Source organism: Podarcis filfolensis (assembly GCF_964270895.1).
Source record: "Podarcis filfolensis genome assembly, chromosome: 8".
Classification (NCBI taxonomy): Eukaryota; Metazoa; Chordata; class Lepidosauria; order Squamata; family Lacertidae; genus Podarcis; species Podarcis filfolensis.
The window spans coordinates 4,350,372-4,373,203 of NC_139611.1; the positions used below are offsets into that span (position 1 = coordinate 4,350,372).

Genomic DNA, 22,832 nt, shown 5'->3' on the forward strand with positions numbered 1-22,832 from the left:
ATGTTGGGCTACAGTTAAGTTAACCTATGGCATTCGCTGCAATAGGAGATAGTGATGGCCACCAACCTGGATGGATTTAAAACAGAATCAGACAAATTCATGCAGAAGGTAGTGACCAATGACTACTAGCCATGATGGAGGCTATGCTCTTCCCCCACATACCAGTTGTTGGAAACCAAAGGAGGAGAGAGGTCCTGTTGCGCCAATGTCCTGCTTGCATGTTACTGGCAGGCATCTAGTTGGGCACTTTGAAAACAGGATACAGGACTAGATGGGCCATTAGCCTGATCCAGCAGGCTGCTCTGTGGTGAGCTTGTGAGAGAGTGACTGGACAAGGAGCTTCAAAGCCAAGTGCGGATTTGAACCTGGCCTGGTCCAGATTTCTCATCACTACACCACTCTGGCTCTCTCACTGCTGGGATCTTATAAGATCCTTATAGAGAGAGAAGACAACGCATGATTATTGTCATATCTGCAGAGCTGGAGAAAAATCATTTCTGCTCAAACAGTGAGCAGAGGGTGTGTTGATGTGGCTCCTTGGAGTGACAGTGCTGCAATCAGGACAACAGCTTGGAGCAAGGCTAGTCAACATGATACCCTCCAGGTGCTGTTGGATTCCCAACTCCCTGCAGCCTGCATGGCCAAAGATCAGGGGTGATGGTCCAGCAGCGGTGCCCTGTGTGGTGCCAAAATTCTGCACACACACACACACCTCTCACCTTTCATTCTACATCACTGTTGTGGCATCTGCTGCAGGTGCCCTCGAGGCTCCACGCCCAGTGCTATTGAGCTCCTCTAAATCCACCTCTGGGTCCAGCAACGTCTGATGGGCACTGAAGGACCGTGAGAAAAAGGTGCTGGACGAGGCGGTTCCTTGGTCTGCAAGGCTGGCTTTTTCCTCTTACTGCTCTCGTCACCCTAACCACCGGCTGCAGCCGCTGGGTGGGCGTCCACTCCTGGAGGGTTTTATTATGCATTTTGCATTTTGATGTTGTGAACTGCCTTGGGATCTCCGAGTGAATGGCGGTACCCAAATTTCATAGCTGTCAACTTTTCCCTTTTCTTGCGAGGAACCCTATTCGGAATAAGGGAATTTCCCTTAAAAAAGGGAAAGCGTTGACAGCTATGACAAATTTAGTGGGCAAATAAGCAGCAGCAACAGTCCTCCCTCCCTCCCTCCCTCCCCGGCAGCTGAGCCCGGCGCCTTGGTGAGCCGGTCCGAGAGACGGGCTGCGGCGCCGATGCCTCCCGCCCCCCGGACGGCGAGGGAAGCGGCCAAGAGCGCCGCAGTTGGGGAAGGGGGGGCGGCAGCAAAGCAGGAGCCACGGCTCGCGGAGCTCCCAGGCCGCCTTCCAGGCCCGGACTCACCTGGGCTTGCGGGCGCGGCCGCCTGTCCTGGCTGGGCTGCGCAGACCTGCGAGCGACGGACGGAGGCAGATGCGGAACATGAGCCACTTCCGGGAGGCCACTTCCGGCTTCTCTAGCCCGGCCCTCCTGCCACAGAGATATTTCAATAGAGATATAGTTAGGCGAAGGGTCGCTGCTGAGTGTCGAGAGGCGGCTTCCGGGTTCTCGTTGGAGAAACTCGCTTTCGGACTCTTCCCCTTCCCCACGTGCACACCAGCCCGGGCGGAGGTGAAAGTGGCTGATAGAAAGAGGGTGGTTTTGTCGCTCGGGGGATTGTAAGTTTTTAAGGGTCGCTGCGGTTGGCGGCAGCTCCCCCCTTGCAGAGACTGGAGACGTCCTGCTCCCTGGCTGGAAAGCTTCATTCGAAAGCAGCAGTTGGGCAACACTTTTATTAGGACAAGGGGGTCCAGTTGCACATCGCCTCCCCACCCCCAAACACACACACACACACACACACACACACAGGTATATGCACATTACCTTAAAAGGGCACAAGAACAGTTTTGCATGAAATGCGAATGTGCTCATGTACATGTGTAGGTGCAAATTTAGAAATAATTGCTGCCCTTTAGCAGGAATGTGTCTTGCTTGTAGTGGGAAAAACTATGACAGATCGTACTGTCTGGGAATAGGCTCCCTGCTGCACTGAGTGAAGAAGCTCTTTCCCACAGCAACAGTGTCACTTGGCACAGGTCTGCTATGCAGCAGCTCTTTCCAATATTTCTAATTACTATGAATTATGATTTCACTGAATTGTATCCATTGCTTTGATGTATTTGTTGTTATTGTTTACTTTATTCATACTGTATTTGATATTATAGTGTTTACATTCCCACCCCCTAATGCTGTTGTGAATATGTGGAGCCCTGTGGAATGCCCTCCCATCAGATGTCAAGGAAATAAATAACTACCTGACTTTTGGAAAACATCTGAAGGCAGCCCTGTTTAGGGAAGTTTTTAGGGTTTGATGTCTTATCATGTTTTTAATGTTCTATTGTAAGCCACCCAGAGTGGCTGGGGAAACCCAGCCAGATGGACGGGGTACAAACAATAAATTGATGACGATGATGAGCTGCTTTGAGCTCAACATTTGTTGTTGGAAAAGCAGAATGCAAATCAAGAATGGGAGCAGGTGGCTAAGATGCAGGAATACTCTTTCTGCTTTCCGGGGTGGTGGGTAATTTTGAGCACCACCCTGTCAAAAAATTGTGCTTTCCTTCCTTCTGGTTATCTTTAAACCAGACCAGAGGGCCTGTTCTCCTCTGACAGATCTTCAGACTAAGGCCCATCCTCTGTAAAGCAGGGCCCATGGACCAACCAAAATGTCACTGAACAATGAGCACCGGAAATGTCTTCATCCTGTACATAACTAATACTATGGAATTCACTTTCAGAAGAGGTGGCGGTCGCTCCCACCCTAGCTTTGATAGGAGACAGATTCATGGAGGATACAGCTATTATTTATTTAGAATACAGCATTTATGTTCTGCTCCATAGCCCCAAGAGGCTCTCACTGCAGCTTACAAAAGATTTGCACACGACAATTAAATTTGTGGGTAGTATCAGGTGCAGATACTCCCCCCCCACGGCATAATAATAGAAATATCAACTCCAATAGATCAATGCAAATGAGACATCTGTTATGTAATAGAAGGCAAAAGAAAACAAAAACCCAAGATTAGAAAATTCCCAAACCTGGTACAGTAACCCCTCACTTTACACATATTTGACCTGCACAATTTCAGCCAAACATGGTTGAAGGTGAGCTTGTTGAAACAGCAACAAGTCAATTGGGCAACTAAAGTCTGAAGCAAGGCAGAAAGTTTAAAAGCATTTTTTTGCGCCAGATCCATTTGGGGTTACCAGGTGTGCAAAGAGCTTTTAAAAAAATCACGCCCTATACATGATGTTGGTGATTGGACATGATCCTTGGAACCAAACCCATGTATAAAACACGAGGGATTACTGTAAGTTTCATTATAGGGTAGCGCTGGTTCTACATGGTTCAGACCCACACAGCTTCAGTTACATATGAAAACACATTATGATTGGTGCAACTGACAGCATCCCTATAGGACTATAGGAAGAGTTCCCAGGTTACGGAGAAAGCAGCAACTAGTTCATTGAATCTGGTTGCAAACTGGAGTTGAACTGATTTATGAGCCAGAAATCCATTTTGAAAGGACCAAGTCCATTTTCCTCTTGGGAGGGTCATGTCAAGAGCAGGGGAAAGTAATCTTTATTTAACACACATTTTGAGGTCAGTTTGCTAACATTTGTGGAAGCAGCTTCTGCACTGAGGAGCCTTATAACTCCCAAACATGACTTTAATAAGAGACATTTCAGGAGACCAGCCAATAAGCGATTATCAATTATGAATTCATTTAATGGCTGGAATGGCTACATCTTGCTGGTAAGCAATCACAAAATGAAAACTACACAGCATTGGTGTGATGTGGTACAAAGTGGTCCTGCCCTGGAACCACAGAGTGAAGGTGAGTAATAAATAAACAATAATAACTGTAACCTGTTGGGTCTCATCTGCTGGCTAAATCGCGAGGCAATAATTCATTTACGGTATGTTGATTAGTATGAGATTGTGTCCTCCTTGCCTGTTAGGTTTCCATCAACAAAGTTTTCAACGGTCCCGTCTGACAATTTTATATCGTCCTTGTTGCTGTGGATAATGAGGACTCTGCACTGGAAAATGAGGCCCCGCATGTCCTTGCAATTGTTGCTGGTAAGATGAATAGTGTAGCCCCTGGCTGGACCTAACAGAGTAATCCAATCCTTGGTGAGTGATGTCAGCTGTAGGGAGGTACTGAGGGTGGTAAACAGACTGACCACTGTCATAACAGTTGATGAGGTTTCTGTGATTGGTATGATAGGGTTTTCTGAAAGAGAAAGCACCAAATTTCAGAGCAGAGCCAAGTGGTATTGAAGAGCCTGCACCGCAACACTCCAACCCATGCTGTAATCGGAGCCTTCTAAGTCTGCTTCTTAAAACTTAGGCTATTGAGAGAGTATGTTTCACCAGCTGAGCTGGGTGCAAGTACACCAGGGCAGAGAGACTGGAGCAACACTAAAGCAGACAAGCTTTCAGCTGTAATTCTGCGTCTGGTACAGGCAGCTGCTTTATCAACCAATGCCGAGCGGAAAGAAAAGCCAGTTTTCTAGTCTTAAAGGTGTCACAAGACTGTTGCTTTTGGTTCAAAAGGCTAAGATGGCCACCCTCTGGAACCAGCTGCTGGGAGGAGCTCCTCATTGTCAGTGATCAATTTCAGATGTCTTTACCCCAGAACAAAACCATTCCTCCAAACTGTCCATGAACTGCCTCAGGGAAAACTATACCTGTGCAAATAAAGTACTGTAGCTTGTAGGAAAGGAGCCAATTCATTACTCCCTGCCTACTTTATTTAGACCAAAAGCATCTACTGTTAGTGCAGCAGCTCAGTTTTCATATCTTGCAGTACTTTGCATTTCTTTAACTAGCATAGCAGATATAAAATCGTGTTCAGTTGATACACTGCCATTAACAATTGAAAAGTAGACCAGACAGCAATTTAGGCAAGGTCAAGTGTATTCTGGGCATTCCAAAATTCTGCAACACAAGGACAAAATCCAGCATTTCATGTAGATACATATTCCAGGAAACCCATCTTTTAGAAACAGCTTATACAAATTAAGCTGACCTATTCCAATTTTATTTGCACATTTTATTCTGAGGATAGAAATGTAATTTTTTGTCCTGCAGAACATGAACTGCCCTTGACTAGACACAACAAGTGTTCAGAAGTTCCCTGGAAGCCCCACTTTCTTACCTCTGTGGGTTTTGTCCACCCCTTCCTCTCCTTGGTGGGAAGTGCCTGTAAAAGAAAGAATGAGAAAGACTGCAAGAACTATATGGTTCAAGTGCCCAAACCCAAGTGCCTAAGCCTGAGGGCAAAGTTGCTTTCCGCATTCCTGCAAGGCAACCCTGGCTTTAACGCATATTACTTAGGAGCTGAAGAGACAGCTGCTCATCAAGGGTAGCCTTTGAACCATGTAAATGGCAGAATTCAATCATTTCCCTCAACAGTAGCAGGGTGTCCCTATTCTACGCATAAAGTTCCATTTTCACTTGACCATACTGGATGTCTAGAAAGCAAAACATGAGACCTTGGTGTTTCCAGGGGGAACTGCTGCAAATGTTGCTGACTGTATGTTGCTTCAAATGCAGGATTTCCAACAGGGCCATAGTACCCGTTCATCCAACCACGTCCTGAAGCAGCCATATAATGATTCCTTTAAAAAGAGTTTTTTAATGTTAGTAGTTAGGAAAAGTATTGTTTTCATAGGGGTATATTCTTATTATTTATTAAACGTCTATACTGCCCTTTATTCCAAGGATCAAAGGGCAGTTTGAAATATAAAAACACAAAAATATGTATCATAGTAACAAACAAAAACAGTACACCCAAACACACAGTTTAAAAGGCCATAGTTTGTTTAATTAGCCAAAGGCTTGGGAGAAGAGGAATGTTTTTGCTTGGTGCCTAAATATATGTGACGAAAGCGTCAGGTGAGCCACCACAGAAAGGGTCCCATGAAGAAGGGACTCAGATGATGATTGCAGGGTCTGGGTCTGTTCATATGGGGAGAGGCAGTCATTGTGGTCCTGTTTATTTATAGGTTGCTAGTTCACAGAAAATATATTGAAGCGGTTTACAATGAAAATACCGTATTTTTCGCCCTATAGGACGCACTTTTTCCCCTCCAAAAATGAAGGGGAAATGTGTGTGCGTCCTATGGGGCGAATGCAGGCTTTCGCTGAAGCCTGGAGAGCGAGAGGGGTCGGTGCGCACCCAAGGCTTGCGGACAGCAGTCTGCAGCCCGAAACCCGGGGAGCGCAGCAGAGCGCACCCTGGGCTTCGGGCAGCTCTCCGCAAGCCTTGGGAGCCCAGCGGGAGGCTTGCGGATAGCAGCCTGTTCCGGGGGCTGGGGTCGGGGGAAGCTCGGGCTTCCCCTGCCCCAGCCCCGCGCCTGGGGGGGAAATATTTTTTTTTCTTTATTCCCCCCCCCCAAAAAAAACTAGGTGCGCCCTATGGGCCGGTGCGCCCTATAGGGCGAAAAATACGGTACATAAAATCACAGTGAAGAAACATATTGGCAAGCTGACGTCTCATTTGGCTTCCTCTTACAATGGAATCAGTTCATATGGGGAGGGAAGAACCTCTGGAATAGCCATTAAGGTATTTCCATTGGAAATTGTGAGGCTACGAGTGGGACCTACAACACGTGTAGCAGTGTGGAGTACTTGTGTTCTTCTAGCCAGCAATAACATGCTTTCATTCAGGATATTCCATTCCACATCTATTCCTCACTCAGCATTCTGCCACTGAGGATGCTCAGTCTTCACTGGGCTGTTTTGAGTCATCCCCCTCATACAGGTCTTTCTGCCTTCTAAATGTTTTCTGTATTTCTGCAATTCCTAGGGTTCTCCCATACATGTGAATACTTTAACTGCTTGTGTGGATAGGGTCAATTTGACTATTTTAAGCATTGGCACTTAAGAAAATGACTTTACCAGTACACAGGGCTATTTGTGGTGTAAAGTTATGAGAAAGGGATCTGTAAAACAGTTATGGGGAAACAAGAAATGCTTTCAAACAGGTTTCCAACTGCCCCTTTAAGGGACACAGGTGGCACTGTGGTCTAAACCACCAAGCCTCTTGGGCTTGCTGATTGTAAGGTTGGCAGTTTGAATCTGCACAATGGGGTGAGCTCCTGTAGCTTTGTTCCAGCTCCTGCCAACCCAGCAGTTCTAAAACATGCCAGTGCAAGTAGATTTATAGGTGCCTTTCATTGTAAGACTGCAGGGTGGATTACAGTACCTAAAAATAGCTAATGTCAACGACAGTAAAACATCAACAATCTTCAGTGTTAGAAGGCCTTCAGATGACATTCTCAGTATGGCCTTCTGGGATTGGGAAGGTTTTTAAGGGTGTGTCCTCCTTTCCTCTGCCCATTACAAATGTGTCCCTTTTGATTTCCTCTGCAGCACACTGTGTCTGTTATCTTGTAAACTCCTCTGTTGTAATACCTGCCCTGTGTCTGCGGCACAAGACAAGAGAAATTGCTGATTTGCAAAAGGATCCAAACTCAGGGCCTGTAGGGCTTTTGATCTGAGGGTCCTACAATCCCAGTAGTTTCCTGAACCAGTACTCCAATGGAAAAATTAGTAGCAGATGCTACAACAGAACCTTTTTCTGCAACTAATTCCTGCTTCTTCCAAGCAAAAGCAATATTTAAATAAAGCAAGAGGAACACAAAAATGACTTGCCTTCTTCCAGATCCTCCCCTAAGGGCTTCAATGTAGTTCTTCCTTTCTATTGAGTGCCCCCTGCACCTGTTAAACACTAAGAGAGAAAGCAAGGTTTACAGTGCAATTCTATGCACATTTAATTGAAGTAAGCCCCATCACACGCAAGATTTGGTGGCAACAGTTATTTCTACAAAAAGACCCCATTCCTCCCATCAAGTCACTTTAAGCATAAGCAGCACCACATCAGGCTATTACTTGCCAATATTCAAATACTTAAAGAGTGTTCCCACATGCACAAAGGCTGTGGCTTTCAAAGCGGATTCCAGGGAGTCCAGTGATTCCCCAATGAAACAATCAATAGTAGTTGCAATGGAGTGCTGGGTCTGTGTTCTAGGTGCATTCTAGACTTGGTCAGGGTAATGGGACTCTCAATAGACCTAGCCAGCACTCTTATGTACCCAGGAAAATGTCCCTGAATCCTCAGCCAAGGGTTGAGGTTCTGGGAGAAATGCACACCAGTTCCTTGGTAGATGACTGGATTCAGAAATGGTTTCCTGAAAGCAGGATGCCTGAGAACTACTGTATTATCGTAATTAATCCAACGATCAGATATCCCTATACTGCAGATTGGAAAATGCAGATGGGTAGATGCACTGAGAGAAATGTGGCTTGCCTAAGGCCACTTTAAAAGTTTGTGGCTGAAATGAAACCTGACTTTCCAGCTCACTTATGGCATCAGCTCTCAATCCATTTTTAATGGCACAATGCTCACGTTCCAAGTGAAACAAGGAAAAAACAAAACAAAACAGGTCATATGAGAAGGGACCTGTGGAAAACTTGGGAAGAGTGTATCAGTCCCTACCAGCATATCTGTTTAACTCAATGCAATATAAATTCTACATGTGTCCTTCTAGTAAAGTGTCAATGTCAAGAGGAGAGCTGTGGGTATCTACTACATAAACTCTAGTTTAACACGACTTATGTCGAACCGGTTTCCAACCTGAAGTTAATGAGGCAGCTTTGGGGTGTGGTGGGGGAAACAATCAAATGCCCCAACTCAACAAAAAAGGATGCAATGCTTACATTCTATTGCCATGTTTGGATCCATTCCTTCAACATCAATTAGGTACCTTAAGAGAACAGCAAGATTTTTAGCTATAGAAAAATGTGCATTCATAAGAACAGAAGTCAATGATAGAAAGTTTGAAGGCAACAGGCTGTATGTAATTTCTTTAAAAACAATAAACCTGTATTTCTCTAGAAATACGAGCATGCCCTGCACTTTGGACCAACAGATAATAGAAGGGGGAAAGGCCCAGAACTGCCTATAAGAGGCACCACCTACATACCCGAGTTGTATTATTCATCACTTCAGACTACATATTTGGGTTTTTTGTAAGATTTACACCAACTATGTTGGTTTGATCACCCAAAGAGTATTAGAGCTTGCTAAGATTTAAAACTATCTATGGATGCTAGATTTATAGAATTCAAACTTATTAGATTTATACCTGTTGTTCCTCTTGAAAGGAAGCTCAGGATAGCCAACAACATTCAAAATACTGCACATAATGGAACAGTTTAAACATCACAAAAAACAGAATTAAAAGACAGCAGTGTTTTAGGAACCTACACTATGCTGTCTGCTGTGTTCTATTTTAAAGTGCTGTAAAAGCCATGAGTTGTAGTGAATTATCTTTTACTAGAGTACACCCACTGAAATTAATAAACCTAAATTAGCCATGGCCATTAATTTCAGGGAACCAGGCAGAGGGCCTTCTTGGTGGTGGTGCCTGCCCTGTTGAACGCCCTCCTATCAGATGTCAAGGCAATAAGCTACTATCTCACTTTTAACAGACATCTGAAGGCATCCCTGTTTAGGGAAGTTTTTAATTTTTAATGCTGTATTGTGCTTTTAATATCTGGTTGGAAGCCACCCAGAGTGGCTGGGGAGGCCCAGCCAGATGGGCGGGGTATAAAATTATTATTATTATTATTATTGTTGTTGTTGTTGGCGGGGTATAAAATTATTATTATTATTATTATTGTTGTTGTTGTTGTTGTTGTTATTATTATTATTATTATTATTATTATTATTATTATTATTATTTACTCTAAGTAAAAGTTAGTTTAATCCCATCTCATTATTATTCTGAAGGAGTGTATTAATAAAGGTTTGAATGAAGGGTATTCTGAATCTATGTTTTGGGGTCAGCTGGGAAGTCTCCATGGTCTCCATGCCGGCTTAAAAAAACCTAAAATTGAGATAAACCCTGTTGGATAACAGCGACAGCCTGGCTAAATCCACAAAACGATACTAAGAAATAAAACATCACCTCACTCTTAGAATTATAATTATGTAGGACAGTTTCTCCAACCTTTTCAAACTCAGAACATACCTTTAATTCCAAGTTGCAACTTAGGCAAATTTGATAAATATAGAATATGGGCCCTATGGCCATCTGTCCTTTTATCTCTTCTTAAAACTATTAAAACTACAGGGAAATAATCGGACTGCTGACATGACCCATCTTTGGTTAAACTATGATCCAGCTTCACGTCACAACCCACCAGCTTAACTGACTAATGCATGGAAGACAGCCCTTTTATGTAAACATGTAAACAAATGAACACTTCTATCCAGGAGGATTTATTGAATTTACACTGAAGCAAGAACCCTTGTGGCAGATACTCAATTATTCATTTTTATAACATGTTCCAACTATCAAACTAGACTGCTGACCTGGATTTGTTTCAAGAGCAACTTACCTGCAAACAAGGTAACCAGTTCGATTCAAACCATGTGTGCAGTGAACTCCAATAAGCTTATCTAGGGAAAATGGAAGCACAAACTGGTTTAACAAAGGCTCAGTTGCAGAGCCAACTTTATTCTTCATCAAGTTGCTTGTCAGGTACTGTCTGACATTTGCCACAATTGTTTGGAGATAATGATATTTATGGTCAAGCGTTAGATAAAACACTAATCTCTGCAGTGCACAAACACAGTTATACACAGCAACTCTGAAAAAGCAAATTCATGTAAAGTTTTGCCATGCCTCAGAAGCTAGAAAGAGTACCCTAGTGCTTCCATTTATAAAACTTAGCTTCCAGATTGGCTGCCAAGGGTAGATTGGCATGTTTCAAGAAGAGAACAATTCCTCCTCTCTCCCCTCCTTCCTCCCTTCCCCAATATCCACCTTTAAACTGCAAGCCAGTGGGGACAGGAACATGCCTGTTTCCACCATGTACATTTTCACCATGGCATGGTTCAGCCAGCCAACCAGCTAAAGCATCTATCCAACTACCGTATTTTTCGCTCTATAGGACGCACTTTTCCCCCCCAAAAAATGAAGGGGAAATGTATGTGCGTCCTATGGGGCGAATGCAGGCATTCGCTGAAGCCTGGAGAGCGAGAGGGGTCGGTGCGCACCGACCCCTCTCGCTCTCCAGGCTTGCGGAGAGTTGCCTGCATGCCGAAGGCTGGGCATGCTGCGCTCTTCGTGTGGCTCTCCGCAAGGTGTGGGAGCCCGACGCCGGGCTCCCACGGCTTGCAGAGAGTTGCCTGTTCTGGGGGCTGGGGTCGGGGGAAGCTCGGGCTTCCCCCGCCCCAGCCCCGCACCTGGGGGGGAAATAAAATTTTTTCCTTTTATTTCCCCCCCAAAAAACTAGGTGCGCCTTATGGGACGGTGCGTCCTATAGGGCGAAAAATACGGTAAAATAAAAAAGACATGCCACACCATCGCTAATGGCTACCTTCATAATTGCTCTGCTGTCTTAGATAAATCCATCAAATCATGCTCACCATTATGTTGATTCTCCATCAGGAACTTTTTAACAGCACTTTTAAATTCAAACACTGTCTCATTATTTGGTACTTCATGGCCAACAGTTACAATTTTGCAGTACTGCGTCGTGCCTAGGAGCTCCTGCAAGAACATATGAAACACAAATAGTTGCAATGTACACCAAACAAGCCAACCACACAGGACTATTCCCGGGTTTAAATGCAAAGAATATTTTTAAAAATTGCAGCACACACCTCCATACTTTCAGCACTCACTTTCTTCCTAGGCAGCTCAGAATAGAACCCCCTCACCCACCTAGTCTGACTAGAGTCAAGCCAGCAAACCAGTTAGAAATTCTCCCTGGGTCACAAAAGGAATTTTTTTTTTTTAATGCTCCTTCTGTAGCCCTGTCCACTACCCTAAAGCAGGGGTGAGGAATCTTTTTGGCCCAGTAGGTTAGATCTTTATCATTCCCTACCTCATGGGCCAACTTTGACAGGTGGGTGATTAACCCAGATGTCGAAGTTAACCCACAGGGGTGAGGTGAAATTGTGACCAACCAGAACTGAACTTGATTCTCCTTTCTGCAGGATGTTGCGTATGACATCAGGTGTGGGATAGGCGGATGTGGTTTTAGGCAAACAGTGCAGTAAACCAAATTTTGTCCATGGGCTGCAAGTTTGCCACACCTGCCCTAAAGCCAACCACCATCTTCTGTAGGTCAGTTACTGGATCATGCAGTGTTCTTGCAGGTCTGGAGACCATGATGCAAAGTCACATGATACGCCTATAGGTCAGCTGTACACATGACCATATCATACATATATAACCAAAACCAACTTGCTTTTTATAGCTTCCTAGAAAACAGCTATGGCTATGATTGATTATAAACCCCACCCCTCTTTTCAGGCAGAAAACTCAGCCTGTTGTGATGTTGCTTGCAGAGGAATGAAAATCAGAGGAATATTTCCACCCATCTTGACAAGAAACCCCCCAGAGTGTCATATCTACTTGATGTCTGAGCCCCTCAATACACACCACATTTTAAATACTGCACATGGCACTGTTTATAGCTACTGCATGCTGAAAAGGAACTTTAATCCATTTCTTCAAAGTTTCATTTCAGTTCTTAGCAGAATAAATTGTCAGCAAACAAGATTCTAGTGCTAACAACCAATTCCAGATTGAGAAAGCTACCAAAGACAGTATCTACCCCTTTCACATAAGTTTGGGAAACTGAACTTACCTCTGGCTCATAATAGCGGGTGGTGTATGTTAAGTCAATGACCAAGCCAAGTTCTTCTTTCTGTTCTGTAACCTGATTAATAAGGTCTAATGGAGAAAACCGTTCATTTGGAGCAAGTTTCCAATCAAAAGTCTGAAAAGAAAGTAGAGTATTCAACCAACAGTTATAGGTTGCTGTTAAATTCTAAGGGTAGTGTCTAACAAAGTAGCACAAGGATTTCAGTTTGCACAATGAAATTTCCATTGCACAGGCAGAAATCCTTGCACTAATTGAACTACTTCACTGGATGCTGCATCTAGACCCCCTGATAATCATCCAAAGGAGAGTACAACTGTATTTGGATAGTCTTGTATTACTTAAGATTACCACACATAGTATTAAAGCTATTTCAGCACTCTAAGACACTCAAAATCTTACACTGGACTAAAATTACCAGAAATAATGGTAATCATAATATCTTGTGACCTGGTGTTTTTATGTGTGTGTTTTTTGTTTTTTACAGTTTTAGGCCAGTCATAAGAACTGGGATAGATTGAGGGCACAAGGAGAAGGACACGACGGAGGATGAGATGGTTGGACAGTGTTCTTGAAGCTACCAGCATGAGTTTGACCAAACTGCAGGAGGCAGTGGAAGACAGGAGTGCCTGGCGTGCTCTGGTTCAGGGGGTCACGAAGAGTCGGACACGACTAAACAACCAAACAACAACAACAAGAACTGGGATGTGTATCCTTGCAGCTGGGAACTGACAAGGCTAGATAAGCTAAATTAGACTATTATGAATAGAACCTTAGATACAATTACCCTATATACTAGTTGCAGGGGTCAGCAACCTTTTTCATCCGTGGGCTGGTCCACTGTCCTTCAGACCATGTGGTGGGCCGGACTATATATTTGGGGGCGGGGGGCGACACAAATTCCTATGCCCCACAAATAACCCAGAGATGCATTTTAAATAAAATCACACATTCTACTCATGTAAAAACACCAGGCAGGCCCCACAAATAACCCAGAGATGCATTTTAAATAAAAGGACACATTTTACTCATGTAAAAACACACTGATTCCCGGACCATCCATGGGCCAGATTGAGAAGGCGATTGGGCCGCATCTGGCCCACGGGCCTTAGGTTGCCTACCCCTGCACTAGTGGTTCCCAAAGTAGCCAGTTGTGCACCTGGGGTTGCAGTTATTACATAAGTGAAGCTAAGAGGCAAGGGGGAAGCAAGGGAGCAAAGGAGGTGTGAATTACCATCAAAATAGGCTTGCCATATTTTGAACAGTGGAAATCCGGACAGAAAAGTTGTTGAGTTCTTTTGGCAAAGGTTTTTTTTTGGGGGGGGGGAGGCAAAGTGGTTGGAGCTATTTTTATGGATAAATAGCAAAAACAGCACTGCTGACATGGGCTGCCATACGTCCGGATTTTCCTGGACATTTTTATTGATTTGAACCCGAACACTGCTGCCAACTGCACTATTCCAGATATGTCCGGGGAAATCTGGACATATGCCAATCCTATATCAAACTATCACTGGATCAAGTTAATCAATTCTGCTGAATTTATTAAACTAAATAGTTTTACTTGATTTTGAATAAATGTGCAATTAATTGGCACTGTCTTGAAATTTATTGTGTTCCAATTTTCCTTGGTGGGTCATGCAAACCTCTGTCCTGAATACTGCTTTTTATAGGCTAGGGGGCAGATGTTTATGGAACTAAGGGAATAGTGGCCCAAAAATGTCTGGGAACCACTGCTATACACTGAACTTTGCTCAGATGAAAACATGAGCTCTGGAATTTGGACTAAAGCACAATGCAAACAGACCAAGAGCAACCTTACATTTACATAACACATAGAGCCACCCCCCAAAAACTGGATGCCATACCTACCTTCTTAAGTGGAACTTTAAAAGCTATAAAGCGTGTTCCAGGTATTCTCTTTCCAAGAGGTATGTAATGAGTCCATCTAGAAGAGAGACCTTACACTTAAAAGTGAAATGAAATGAAATTTACTGCTTCTGCATAAATATGATGGAGAAAGCAGGAGAAGATCTCTGTTCAGCACAGGGATTTGCCTTTTTTGGTAACATTAAAACACCATTCACACTAACAGCATCTAAACGACAGCTATACATTCAAAAGCTAGATCCCAATCTATTCCACTGTAAGACAACCATAAAATACAGCCTAGGATGGGAGGAAGGATAATGCAGGCTTGACCCTCAAAAACTGGGGTCAACAAAACCCCTGTGCAAAATGAGGATTGCCCTGTATGCCGGTCCTGGGCTGCCCAGATGACAAGGCTCACTGGTGTGGTCCAGAGCAAAACACAGCATGCTATGTGTTTTTGTGTTTTTATACTGTCAACCGCCCTGTGATCTTCAGATGATGGGCAGTATATAAATTTAATTAATAATAAAAATAACAACAACATACCCCTATGAAAGCACTACTTTTCCTAATTACTAACATTAAAAAACATTTTAAAGGAATCATCATTTGGCTGCTTTGGGGTGTGATTGGATGAAATGGCATTATGGCACTGTTGGAAATATTGGATTTCAAGTACTGTGGTACCTCGGTTTAAGAACAGTCCTGTTTACGAACCATTCGCTATACGAACAACGCAAAACTGGAAGTAGTGTCCCAGTTTGCAAACTTTACCTCGGTCTAAGAGCAGAATCCGAATGGTGGAAGGGCACCAGCAGCGGGAGGCCTCATTAGGGAAAGCACACTTTAAACACTTTGGTTTAAGAATGGTTTTGGTTTAAGAAGGGACTTCCTGAACGGATTAAGTTTGTAAACTGAGGTACCACTGTACCTACATACAGTCAGCATTTGCAAAATTCCCGTTGGAAACACCAAGTTCTTGTTTTTAATTTTTATTTTTAGGTGCCCAGTATGGGTGGCGGGTGGCGCTGTGGGTTAAACCACAGAGCCTAGGGCTTGGCGATCAGAAGGTCATCGGTTCGAATCCCCGCGACGGGGTGAGCTCCCGTTGCTCGGTCCCAGCTCCTGCCAACCTAGCAGTTCGAAAGCACGTCAAAGTGCAAGTAGATAAACAGGTAAACAGCGTTTCTGTGCGCTGCTCTGGTTTGCCAGAACCGGCTTAGTCATGCTGGCCACATGACCCAGAAGCTGTTTGTGGACAAATGCCAGCTCCCTTGTTCTACAGAGCGAGATGAGCACACAACTCCAGAGTTGTCCACAACTGGACCTAACGGTCAGGGGTCCCTTTACCTTTATGGCCAAGTGACAATGGAACTTTATGGGCAGAATAGGGGCACCCTGCTACTGTTGGGATAAATGGTTGACTCCTGCCATATACAGTGGTACCTCGGGTTAAGTCCTTAATTTGTTCCAGAGGTCCGTTCTTAACCTGAAACTGTTCTTAATCTGAAGCACCACTTTAGCTAATGGGGCCTGCTGCTGCTGCTGCTGCACTGCCGGAGCAGGATTTCTGTTCTCATCCTGAAGCAAAGTTCTTAACCCGAGGTACTATTTCTGGGTTAGGAGAGTCTGGAACCTGAAGCGTCTGTAACCCGAGGTACCACTGTATATGGTTCAAAGGCCATACGTGATGCGGAAAACATTCCTCTGCTCCCTGGCCTTTGGCTAATTAAACAATCTATGGCCTTTTATATTGTGTATGGGGGGGGGAGTTATTGGTTTTGTTTCGTGTTATGTTCTTTGTTTTGTTATGTGTTTTTGTGTTGTAAACCACCCTGTCATCCTCGGATCATAGCTGTCAAGCGTCCCTTATTTGGCGGGACAGTCCCTTATTCCAGCGCCATGTCCCGCTGCTGTCCCTTATTGATGATGTCCCTTAAATAAGCTACTGAAGGTAATGGGGCCCTTTCTATGTCCAGCTTGCTTTGTCAACAACAAATTGTTGCTGTTTTTTGTGTTGAATATATGCTATATGGTAATTTATGGACCTAATAGGTATCTAAAGCCATTTCCACGCAACAAAATATGTATTTTATAAAAGTAATTGTTGATCCCTTATCTTGGCTGCTGATCCCTTTTTTTTCGAGGCCGCTGGTCCCTTATTTTCAAATCTGTAAGTTGACAGCTATGCCTGGGATGAAGAGCGGTATATAACAGGCATACATACATACATACAAGCTCCCACGAGCCTCCCACGCGAGGGGCTGAACAAGACGGAGGGAGAGGTTCTCACACCAGCTCCGGCGCCTCACTACGACGGGGCGCGGGAGGGCCTGTCCGGGGCTCCCCGTCCACCCCGGGCGAGGCAGGTACCGCTCACCTGTCCGGGACTCCGTTCTTACTCTTCTTCCCCATGGCTCTGAGGCCCCCAAAGGTTCCGCTCTCTACCGGGCCGGGAAGCTGCAGTTGCTCCTCCAGCACTTCCGGTTCCCACGCCCGGCACGAAAAGCAACGACGAGCCCCGGCGCTCGAATGACGTCATCCCCGCGGGCCGTCGAGAAGGGTGTCTCCTGCTCGACGCCCGCCTCCGGCAGCGGCCCCTGCAGGCTAGTTAGGAGAACTGCGCCTTTCCCTCTCCGCCGGGAGTATCAATGTGTGAATGGTGCTCGTGCGCAGGACAGAGAAGAAACGTCGCTTTCCCCCTCCCTGGTGTTATTTGGCTTCGAGAATCACCTTCCTCTCGGACTCGGTTCATCTGGGAAGGGGGTCCCGAGTCAGGCCGAGAAAGAAAGCAGCGAGCCCGCGTTTGGAATCCATGAGGAAGACGAGTCGAGGGAGTTGGCATGGTTAGCCTGCAAAGGCGAAGGCTGAGGGGAGAACTTCAACTATCTCAAGGACTGTCCCATGGAAGAGGGGACCTGCTTGCTTCCTCCTGCTCTGGAGGCTGGACCTGGACCCGTGGCTTCAAGTTTCAAGAAAGGCGATTCCGACTAAACACCAGGAAGAACTTTCTGGCGGTAGGAGCTGTTGGACAGTAGAATGGACTCCCTCGGCATGTGGTGGACTTGCCTCCCTGGGAGGTTTTTAAGAAGAGGCTGGGTGGCCACCGGGCATGCATGCTTTGATTCCTGCATTGCAGGGGGTTGGGACCCTCGGGGTTCATTCCAACTCGACCATTCTGTGATTCATGCCTTTCGCTTCTCTGCAGGGATCTCCTGAACAAAACCAGCAGCAACGGTTGCATATAGATCCCTGGCGCCTGCAAATCGCAGTCCCTTCTTCACCAGCGGGGCCAAGAGGCCGCCCCAGCCGTGCGCGTTCCGGGTGCCGGGCATCGTCCTCCAGACCAAAGGGAGGCTCCCCCGACTCAGCGCGGGATCCGCCGGCCGGGTTTTCCTTCTCTCCCTTCCCTTCCGAAGTCGCGGGCGGCTCCGGAGAGGAGAGAGCGCCGCGCATGCGCAACTGCGCCCGAGGGCTGAGGCCTGGCCGGATTCTGGCGAGAGGGTCCGGGGCTTCGGTCCGGCCTTGAGCCCCCTCGCGTTTTTTCTCTGGCCGGAGGTGGGTGAGGAATAGCTGCTCCTTCTCTGGGTCCAGAAAGAGGTTCTGATGTCAAGCGCTCATTTCTGACGGAAGCTCCAGATTTGGCGGGGGGGGGGCAGAAGACTCTCTGGGCGCTTTGCACATGCTCAGGGGTTCTTTTTGCTGCTGCTCTTCGAACTTGGGTGTTTCTGAGCGGCTTCAGTGGCCTTGGCCAGAGGTTGGAGAGAGCGGCGGGGTAATCCTATAATTTTTAGGTACAACCCTCTGAGGTAGGTTGGGCTGAAAGCAAATTACTGGCCCCATATCATCCATTGAACTTCGAGAATAATCAGAGATTTTAACCTGGGTCATACTTTGACCCAGTGGTTCTTAACCTAGTCTGAGCACAGGCCCCTTGGAGAATCTGGTGAAAGGCACGGACTCCCTCCCTAGAAATATGCACATAAACAGATACACACAAAACTCTGCATATGGTTGGGGTTTTTTATTGCATCAGTTTTATGATGTATTGTTTTGTGTTGATTTTTGTGCCTGATTCATAGGTCATGGAGATAATGACTCGATTGGAGTAACTGAGCAAAATGGGGGCATTGGCTCTGTATGCACATTGTTGTTTTCATTTGATGGCTGAACGTGTGCTTAACATGGGTAAGAAGCAGATTATTTCAGACTGTTTACTCTTTCTTTATTCTTCCCTAGCAGCAAGAATGTGGAGCCGTAAGATTTTATTGTGCCAGTTCTAGTGGCAGAGACATACAACCTAGACATGTCTTACCGAGGCACTGAGCGAGACTTCCAAACCTCGGCACGGAGGATGGGGACCTCTCTGCTTTTTCAGCTGTCGGTCCATGAGAGAGAACTAGACCTGGTCTTCTTGGACCACAGCTATGCCAAGCCATGGAGCGCCCACCCTGATGCCAGCAATGCCCGTCCCACTCGTCTGCTGTTCGTCACTCCCAAGAGACACCAAGATAGCAACGCCATGTGAGTTTCACTTGTTTTACTCTTATGTGAGAGTGACATTAGGGATATTTTGTGTGTAGGTATCTGTAATTGCATTATTTGCTCCCCTTCTTCTGAGGATTGCATGTGCTTCTTTCAAACTAAGCTAAAAGGTTGAGCAGTGGCACCAACACTTATGCTGGACCAGGAGATGGGGCATAGCCCAGGAACTTCCTGCAGCCAATCAGAAGCCATGATTTGGTTTTCGAATGTTTTGGAAGTCGAACGGACTTCCGGAACAGATTCTGTTTGACTTCCAAGGTACAACTGTAGTAGAATGCCGGCTTTTGCCTGCTGAAGGGCCCAGTCACAGGGCTGGCCCATCCATGAGGTAGACTGAAGCTGCTGCCTTAGGTAGCAGAATCCAAGGGGCTCATCCATGGGCCGCCCTGGCTTGCCACTGAAGAAGTGAGGAGAAGCAGCTGTGGCAGCTTCTGAGTTCTAGTGAGATTTCGCTGGAAGCCACAGCTGCATAACATTGCTAAGCAAGGCTTTCGTAGAGATGGTAAAGGGGGTGCATAGCATGCACAGGACAGCACCTAACTATTTTGCCTCAGGTGAAATGGGAAGGGCCATCCCTGGCAAGAAATAACCGTCATCAGGCATCATCTCCAGGGAGTGCTGGGGAAGACTCCCCGTCTGAAATCCTGGAGATGCACTGTCAACTAATGTAGACAAAGCTGAGCTAGCAAGACTATTGTTCTGATTCAGCTTCCCATTTACCCCAGCTTACCCATTTATCCCTCCTGCCAACCTAGCAGTTTGAAAGCGTGTCAAAATGCAAGTAGACAAATAGGTACCGCTCCGGCAGGAAGGTAAACGGTGTTTCCGTGCGCTGCTCTGGTTCGCCAGAAGTGGCTTAGTCATGCTGGCCACATGACCCGGAAGCTGTACGCCAGCTCCCTCGGCCAATAAAGTGAGATGAGTGCCGCAACCCCAGAGTCGGCCACGACTGGACCTAACGATCAGGGGTCCCTTTACTTTTACCCATTTATCCAGAGCTCCCTTTTTGCTCAATGTGATCCTTTGTATTGCAGGTACATATAGCTTTTATGGGGTGGGAAACGGAGGCTGATTGCTCTGTTCCATGACATGTCCTTGCCTTGTCTGCTTTCAGTGAGGCAGATGTTCCCATTGATGTGGAAACAGTGACTCCCACACCTGTGCCACTCTACGACAACCAGAAAGCCCGCACTGTGATGAATGAGTGTGAGCGCCATGTGATATTTGCCCGCACAGACACTGATACGCCACCTCCACCTGATGACTGGGAGGAGCATATGAACAGGTAATAAATTGGGGAGTGGACAGAATATTGTTTTATGCTTTGGTGGTGCCATTTCCTTTTTTCTTTTTTTTCGCTTTTTGAGCCTGGAGATCATTTGGGACTAGGCAGTGTTCAGGGTTCTGCAAGTCGGCTTTAATTCCAAAATCCTTGGGTAGTGAATGTAGATCATTGTTGCAAGGTGTGTGTAGACATTTGGGTTAGCAGCGGGCCTTGGGAGAGTGCATGTGTGTTTGCCAAACGTTTTTGTGGTTAACTTGCAACTGCTTCATACAGGATGATTTCCTGCCTGGATATCACATCAGTGAATGAAATCTGTGGCTTATTTAGATTGTGGTTCAGTCCTGGCTTATTCTTGCCAACTGTAGTTATAGACATGCCACAGGAAACTCTGGTTAGTTTAAGAACACAGGCTTCTGATCTCCATTTTTGGCAGGTAAAAGAGGAGAGAATGCAGGGGAGTGGGTGAGTCCAGGGCTCACAATTGCCCATTCTTGTAGCATCAAACCATGGTTTCCTCTTCCATCTGATCTAGGCCACAATCAGTACTCTTTGGGTGCCTCCAGCTGCAGTTTTGTTTAACATGAGCAGGGGTGAGGAACTTTAGGCTCTGGGGGGCTGAAGGTGGCCCTCCAAGACTCTCTAGCTGGCCCTTGGGACTCCCCCAGGCCACACCCTCACTGCCCTACTGCATAACCTCCTTGGTGGCTTTTGCCTGGCTGAAATGTCTTTTTGAACTCTCATAATGTGTTTTGACTGCCCAGATTGAGAACAGAGAGGTGTGTTCAAATGTATCTAGAAACTGTCCTTTTCTACAAAAGTCATATTTGTGTGAACTGCTCCACCTACTTTTGCTTGTGGTTCTGCCCATGATTTGCATGTGAGAATTCTGCCCTCAGGCTGACCTTGAATTTTGCTAACCTGATTTTTTCCTTTGCAGATCTGGCTGGACAATAGCCCAGAATAAGCTGTTCAATAAAATCCTCAAAGCTTTACAGTCTGACAGGCTGGCCCGGTTAGCCAATGAAGGGGTAAGAATAGCATTGCTCTTGCTCTGCCCTCTTCTGAGCTTCTAGTCCCTCTGACAGGTTGCCCGTTTTATTAAATGCTTGGTGCCGTTTGTACCTCTGTGTTTTGTCCCATGAAGTCAGGAAGGTCTCATCTCTACTTTGACATCTGAGACATAGGCATTGTAACTCCAGGCTTTGTCACTGCTGCTTTGTTCTGCAGTCAGCACACTTTGTTATGCAACCTCACTTTGGGTCCTTCTCCTCTGTTTTCCAACAGGCTTGCAACGAACCGGTGCTCAGGAGGATAGCAGTGGACAAATGTGCCCGGCGTGTCCGTCAGGCTTTGGCAAGCATCAGCTGGGATACCAAGCTGATCCAGTGGCTTCACTCGACGCTGGTGGAAACCCTTAGTTTGCCTATGCTGGCTGCTTACCTAGATGCCCTGCAGACTCTTAAAGGAAAGGTGAGTGAACATGATGTGTTGGGGAAGGGGTCCCCCCCCAACACTTTTTAATCCTTCTTTCCATGTTTCTTCTTTAGGCAAAGCATTCTACTTAAAAGAAGGTGCCACCTCTTTTCCTTATAAACCAGCGGTTCCCAAACTCCCCCTCCTAACCACTTGACATTTTCTGAAGGTCTTAGTGGACCACTTTATCCTTTTTCTGTTTGTTGGGGCTATTGTAATGTGCTGTGCTAGATGTTGCCTGGTTTTGAAACACTGCTTTTGTTGCTTTTATTTCTTACATATTGTATTTTATTGTACAGTACGACTGCATTGTGTATGCAATTAATCTGCATAATTTCAGCCTTGTGTGGTTGAAAGGCAGTAGGTTGAAATCCCACAAATTAATTGGACAGAAAACCTGGCACAAAAAGAAGCCTTGCTTACTGGACTCTAGGATGCTTTCATAAGATGTCTTGGTACTGTCCGAGTTCCCACTTAAGCATTCCAGAGCCTGGTAAGCAAAGTAGAGAGCTTGGAAGGCAAGCATGGTTCCATGGGGGACGTTCCAAGAGTGTGGTTTGAGTATGCACATTTTTGCATGTACACTTCGTCTGTGAAACGTAACCCCCATGCAAGTCGTGATCATACTATACCACAATTTGAATTCCATATAATTCTAATTATAAATGAATGCTGACCTTTCAGGTTAATGCTACTTAAGTGCTAGGAAAAGAGCGAACACAAATCTCTCCTTTAAGATACTGTAGGTTTGACTTTCTGTGTTTGTTTGGGAGTAATACTCATGTATAAGCTACTCATGTATAAATCTCTCAGCTGTTATCCTTTATAAGGGAAGTGGAAGCTAGAGAGCCTTTTTGCTTCAGGAGGTCTCTAGTCGTCATCCGCCACCCCTATTTGGCA

General features: G+C 45.7%; 3 protein-coding genes across 15 annotated transcripts in view; 1 reads left to right on the plus strand and 2 right to left on the minus strand.

Annotated features, from left to right (window-relative positions):
* Positions 1-22,832, minus strand: part of STAMBP (STAM binding protein) — a 116,608-nt gene that overhangs the window by 17,514 nt on the left and 76,262 nt on the right. Inside the window, exon 2 of the mRNA XM_083629550.1 lies at positions 1,369-1,386. The gene's annotated coding sequence lies outside the window, so the exon portion shown is untranslated. The remainder of the gene's footprint in view (positions 1-1,368; positions 1,387-22,832) is intronic.
* On the minus strand, positions 2,846-17,124 carry DUSP11 (dual specificity phosphatase 11). The gene is made up of 10 exons (XM_083629629.1): positions 17,010-17,124; positions 14,630-14,705; positions 12,743-12,874; positions 11,514-11,637; positions 10,481-10,541; positions 8,795-8,841; positions 7,730-7,805; positions 5,566-5,691; positions 5,229-5,273; positions 2,846-4,301 (listed from the first exon to the last, which is right to left on the minus strand). Exons 1-10 carry the CDS (start codon positions 17,042-17,044, stop codon positions 4,046-4,048), a joined length of 978 nt encoding a protein of 325 aa, XP_083485755.1. The 5' UTR covers positions 17,045-17,124; the 3' UTR covers positions 2,846-4,045.
* Positions 17,277-22,832, plus strand: part of KANSL3 (KAT8 regulatory NSL complex subunit 3) — a 31,068-nt gene continuing 25,512 nt past the window's right edge. For 4 of the 13 annotated variants that reach the window (XM_083629295.1, XM_083629296.1, XM_083629304.1 and 1 more), the window contains exons 1-5: positions 18,062-18,187; positions 18,869-19,153; positions 20,289-20,459; positions 21,397-21,487; positions 21,744-21,929. In XM_083629295.1, the coding sequence (XP_083485421.1) occupies positions 18,936-19,153; positions 20,289-20,459; positions 21,397-21,487; positions 21,744-21,929 (666 nt within the window). In that variant the 5' untranslated portion in view covers positions 18,062-18,187; positions 18,869-18,935. Of the gene's footprint in view, positions 17,647-18,061; positions 18,192-18,868; positions 19,154-20,288; positions 20,460-21,396; positions 21,488-21,743; positions 21,930-22,832 lie in introns of those variants that run through there. The other 9 variants (XM_083629298.1, XM_083629306.1, XM_083629300.1 and 6 more) reach the window with 7 other exon arrangements.

Coding starts and splice junctions, on each gene's coding strand:
- DUSP11 (XM_083629629.1), bottom strand. CDS start 17,044: ATGGGGAAGAAGAGTAAGAACGGAGTCCCGGACAG. Junction 11,638..12,742: donor CCCGCTATTATGAGCCAGAG/GTAAGTTCAGTT, acceptor ATGTTCTTGCAG/GAGCTCCTAGGCACGACGCA. Junction 5,692..7,729: donor AGGGGAGGATCTGGAAGAAG/GCAAGTCATTTT, acceptor CTCTTTTTAAAG/GAATCATTATATGGCTGCTT.